The 5,373-nt window shown below is 35.5% G+C and overlaps 1 protein-coding gene across 1 annotated transcript; it reads left to right on the top strand.

The window, feature by feature from the left end:
• The first annotated feature begins 862 nt into the window (after nucleotides 1-862).
• Nucleotides 863-4,981, top strand: LOC145667567 (uncharacterized). Its single transcript, XM_081735039.1, has 2 exons — nucleotides 863-892; nucleotides 4,316-4,981. The coding sequence occupies exons 1-2, from the start codon at nucleotides 863-865 to the stop codon at nucleotides 4,979-4,981; spliced, it is 696 nt and encodes a 231-aa protein (XP_081591165.1).
• Nucleotides 4,982-5,373: the final 392 nt, after the last annotated feature.

The following is a 5,373-nucleotide window of genomic DNA, read 5'->3' on the forward strand; positions in this document are numbered from 1 at the left end:
CTTGATTCAAAAATATATAAAGCAGTTCACAATATGAAGGTGTATCACATATTCTCAGATCCTCTCAAGAAGTGTAGAGAACAGAAGCCAGGTGATAAATATGTTGACTTTGGTAAGTTTTCTTTTCTTAAAACAGAAATACGATTTAGACACTCACCACACAGATATTTCGCTATAAAAATGACTTATTGTTAGATTGTTCAAATTATTTTCTAAAAGTTCAACGAGCAAATATCTAACGTTATATGAGTCATTCCACGAGAAATTACTATTCATTATGATTGATTTTTAACACACAGACTGTTAGAGATTTGTTTAAATACCCATGCATTGAAATATCGTTCAATTAAAGAACACATAACACGAACTTCTATGATTACATTACGTGTCTATGATTTAAGCTGAAAAAGTAAAATAGGCACGGTGTAAAAATTAGATCGACTAAAGTCGATACTTCCTTTTAAGAATGAATTATTAAATTGAAGTTAAGTTCAACGCTGCCAATTGTAAATGAAATATTAAATTGAGTAAAATCAATGCTGCCGATTTTAAGGCTTAAATATTAAAGGCCAATACTGACAATTTTAAAGGGAGAATTATTAAGTTGAATAAGGTGAATGCTGCCGGTTTTAAGTTCAAATTATGAAATTGACTAAGGCTGACCATCCCTTTCTGAGTGTGAATTACTAAATTGACCAAGTTCAATGCTGCCGATTTTAAGAGTGAAATATCAAATTGACTAAAAGCAATGCTGCCGATTTTAAGGCTTAACTACTAAATTAACTAAGGTGAATAGTGCCAACTTTAAATCTTGAATTATAAAGTTGAATAAGTTCAATGCTGCCAATTTTAAGTACGAATCATGAAATTGACTAAGACTGACGATGCCTTTGTAAGTGTGAATTATTACATTGACCAGGGTGAACGCCAAAAATTTTAAGAGTGAAATGTTAAATTGACTAAAAGCAATGCTGCTGATTTTAAGATTGAAATACTAAATTGACTAAGATCAATGCTGTCGATTTAAAAGGGTAAATTATTAAGTTAAATAAGGTCAATATTACCGATTTAAAGTGCGAATCATGAAATTGACTAAGGGTGATCAAGCCTTTCTAAGTGTGAATTATTAAATTGGTAAACGCTACAGATTTTAAGAGTGAAATATTAAACTGACTACACTCAATGTTGCCGATTTTAAGGCTTAAATATTAAATTGACTAAAGTCAGTGCTGAACATTTTAAATAAGAGAATGATTAAGTTGAATAAGATTAATACTATCAATTTTAAGTGCGAATCATGAAATTGACTAAGGGTGATCAAGCCTTTCTAAGTGTGAATTATTAAATTGGTAAACGCTACAGATTTTAAGAGTGAAATATTAAACTGACTACACTCAATGTTGCCGATTTTAAGGCTTAAATATTAAATTGACTAAAGTCAGTGCTGAACATTTTAAATAAGAGAATGATTAAGTTGAATAAGATTAATACTATCAATTTTAAGTGCGAATCATGAAATTGACTAAGGGTGATCAAGCCTTTCTAAGTGTGAATTATTAAATTGGTAAACGCTACAGATTTTAAGAGTGAAATATTAAACTGACTACACTCAATGTTGCCGATTTTAAGGCTTAAATATTAAATTGACTAAAGTCAATGCTGAACATTTTAAATAAGAGAATGATTAAGTTGAATAAGATTAATACTATCAATTTTAAGTGCGAATCATGAAATTGACCAAGGCTGACCACGCCTTTCTAAGTGTGAATTATTAAATTCGCTTAGGTCTATACTGTTAATTTCAAATGCAAATCATTAAATTGACTGGATCAATGCTGTTTTCTAAAGTGTCACTTATGAAATCGACTGAGGTCAAGTTGATATTTTAAATGTGAAGTAATAAATTAACTAAGGTCAATTCTGTATATGTTAAGTTTGAAATATTAAATCAACTATCGTACGGAACCAAGAATTCTATTTAAAGTAATACACAGCTTTGGTTGAGTTACAAAAACATGATTGTTTGTAATATATGACTAACAATAAAGCAATATAATGAATAATAATAAAAACAACATGAAAAGGCCCTTTCCCCTGTGTCTAATGGCTAGTGCGGGCGCCTTTCATGCACACGGAAAGAAAATGAAATGAAATGAAATCTTTAAGTTATTTGTCCTACGGTTGTGCTGGATAGGTTAAAGAACACGATGATGATGAGAAATGAATGAAATGGTGGAAAGAAGAAAGTGGGTGGAAACGGGAGAACCCCAAAAAGCGAACGCACATGGTATTTGTCTAGCACAAAGTTCACTTGGTGATAGTTGGGATCGAACCAGGGACCACATGCACCAGAAGTGAACGCTATACGACTGAGCCACGTGACCCGCGTCGAGCGCATTTAGAGGAGAAATCCGTAGATTCAGTCTAAAAGCGGCTTTCCTGGCGCTGTTCGTGCTACGGCAGGAGAACTATCCAATCAGCGGTGTGCATATTCTCTGTACTGTCCATAAATACAGAACTGCGCACAGAACCACAACTGTGTAAATACAGAACCAGGTAATGTTTATAAAAGTACATAACTAGGATTTTCTGCATCCTAGACGTACTGACGGGGGACACACATTATTTTTGTCTAAATATTTGCTTCTGTACAGATTGGCTATACCTAAGCAACAATCAATGCGTAAAAATATTGAGTGTGGTACATAATCCCGTTAAATTTCGCTTGGCGAACTTTCTAGATTAAGAATCAGCTTGTTCTCTCTCAGTGCACTTGATCCCAGGGTAAATCTCCAGTCAAAGAGCATTCTTAAGCCCATTATTGGATTTGAATTTCACGTTTTATTTAGCATCACTGATGAAAATGGACGTTAAAACTTCAACAAATAAAATGATTGAAAAGGGACGCAAAATTATAACACCATATTATTAAGTGCCACATTCTATATTATTATTTGATGTCCCTTTATCATGCTTATCTTCAATAATCTCCTTGTTCGTATTAATTATACTTAACAGGCAGAAACATAATCCCAAAGAAGAATCTGCTGCATTTTTGTTTTAAAAATCAATACTACACTATCTAACATTACTACAGTAAGTTAATTCTATAAGGATACAACTTCTTGACACTGTAAGAATTCGGAGTGACTTATACTGGATTAACATTAATTGATATGTGAAATGAATACTTGAATAATTAAGTGATGATTATTCAGATCTCGTTTCCATAATATTCCTAATCCTAATTTCCATTTTTTTAAAGCACCAGTTTCGTAAAATTCAGTTTTCCAAGCATCCTTTACAACAACAGGAAAATAAATTGGCATTCTTACATTTACTCTACTATTTTACTTGGTCTTGCCTACTTACGATAGGTAAATGGGCTTGAACCTGGTTTCGGTAAAACACTCAGGCTAAACTATACTAATAATAAATACGTACATGTTCAGTACATTTTTATCCATATTCAGTATTTCTGTTATGCTTTATGTTTATGCCCTAAAATAAGAAGTTAAATGTTCTTTCATGTTACAAAGCTTTCAAATTAACTAAGTTAAACTCCGGACGCTATAGCTGTAAGGGGCAAGGACCTAACAACTGGCTTATGGCACTCATGTCTTTAGAGTGATGTCGGGTCAGCACATCGGTTCCCCACGCCGTTAATGCTTCCTTTGCACACTAAAGTTCACTACATCTTCCTTTGAAGTAGCTACCAGTTGTCCTCACAAAGTCGGATGGACGTAGCAGGGCCAACATCATCTGTACAAATGGTTACTTATCTTTCCTGGAACCAAACCAGGCACTGCTTTCCTTCACTGACGTCACGAAAGGCAGTGCAGTTAGTACGCAGGCTAAAAAGAATCAAATAGGAAGTAAATACGTACAGTTTGCACCCTTTCGTTTGCTCTGGATCGTATCTAGTAGCTAGAGTAGTTCTTCGCCGTCTAATACCTAGTGAACGTGGTTTTGCTGCATGATATACCCGATTGAATTCCCAGTCGGAGACCGTCTAACTCACTACAATATAGCCCCAAATACGGTAAGTAGTAGCTTAATGTACGAGTAATTATTACACTTGCCACTGTATAGGATTTGCCCTATACAGCCTCACGGCTGACAAAAGACGCAATTATCAAAAAATCATTAATTGATCTATATCATAGATTTAAATCTTTTTTAATCTGGCATCCATTTCCCATTCTTGGCCTATTTTGGTCTGGTCCAGAAGGGCAACGAGGTCGGAAACAGCCGTTCTAGATAAATAACTTTATATTTTAATAAAACTAATACTTCATTCTCTTTACTCTTACAGGTAATTTTAAGCATTATATTTTCGGCATCCTATGCTGGTCGCCCAGCTGGATCATTACCTGATGGAGTGTCTCCTCTCACATGCCCCAATTACCCTTACTGTGATCCTGCTAGTCCACCAGTTCCAGCATTGGGAGGTCTCTCCCCGCAACAAGCTTTGGCTGGAATACTTGGGCAGAACATTTACTATGGTCCAGCTATAAGCAGCATCAATCCTGCAGGACCTCAACCAGCAAGAATTCCTCCTGGAGTGTCAACACAACAATGTCCTAACTATCCATTCTGTGGACCAACTCCTCCACAAGCACTCAACTACGGAGGAAGATATGCGTCCGGTATTGCAGCTGCAAGTGCCTTAGGGACTGCCGGAGGTGTTCTAGGAACTGCTACTCCAACCCGAGCAACTATTCCAGCTGGAGTTTCTGGACACGAATGCCCTAACTACCCCTTCTGTGGACCAACCCCACCAGAAGCTATCAACTACAGAAGATATCCTTCTCCACCAGCAGACACTGTTCCAGCAGGCGTTCGAGCAATAGCAGCTGCTGGACCTTGGGCAGGAGCTTTAGGTTCAACTGCACTTGCTGCTAGCAACTTAATTCCTGCCGCTGCTAGATATCCAGCTGGAGTCAATCCTGCATCTTGTCCCAATTATCCACTTTGTTAAAAGTTTTATATGTAAGTTGAAAACTCGATTGAAAAAATAGAACTAGATTCTATCAAAAATTAAGGAATAAAAACCATTGTTACTAATCATCAATATCGCTTTTATATACCACCTTCCTTTACCTAATTTTGCAAACATAGAAACTTACAGATATGTGCAGAGATTGATGTTAGGTAGATTGAATCTTGAAAAAAAAAGCGTAATGCAAGGCTGAAAGAAAGAAGAAATAATTCATCGAGATTTTTATGGGATGAAGAAAGGAGTTGAAAAGGATGTATACAAGAATTTTGTGGATTTATATTAAACCATCCTCTTTATATTCAATGAGATATCAAGATAGCTTAATATTGTAATCATAGTTAAACTTTAACAGCAAAACCCATGTAGGAAGT

The sequence above is a fragment of the Thermobia domestica genome, chromosome 13 (assembly GCF_964235325.1).
Source record: "Thermobia domestica chromosome 13, izTheDome1.hap1.1, whole genome shotgun sequence".
Classification (NCBI taxonomy): Eukaryota; Metazoa; Arthropoda; class Insecta; order Zygentoma; family Lepismatidae; genus Thermobia; species Thermobia domestica.

Bases quoted from the DNA above. Each gene is read 5' to 3' on its own strand.
- LOC145667567 (XM_081735039.1), top strand. From the start codon at position 863: ATGAAATTGACTAAGACTGACGATGCCTTT. The intron at 893-4,315 runs GTAAGTGTGAAT...TTACTCTTACAG, and splicing joins CTAAGACTGACGATGCCTTT to GTAATTTTAAGCATTATATT.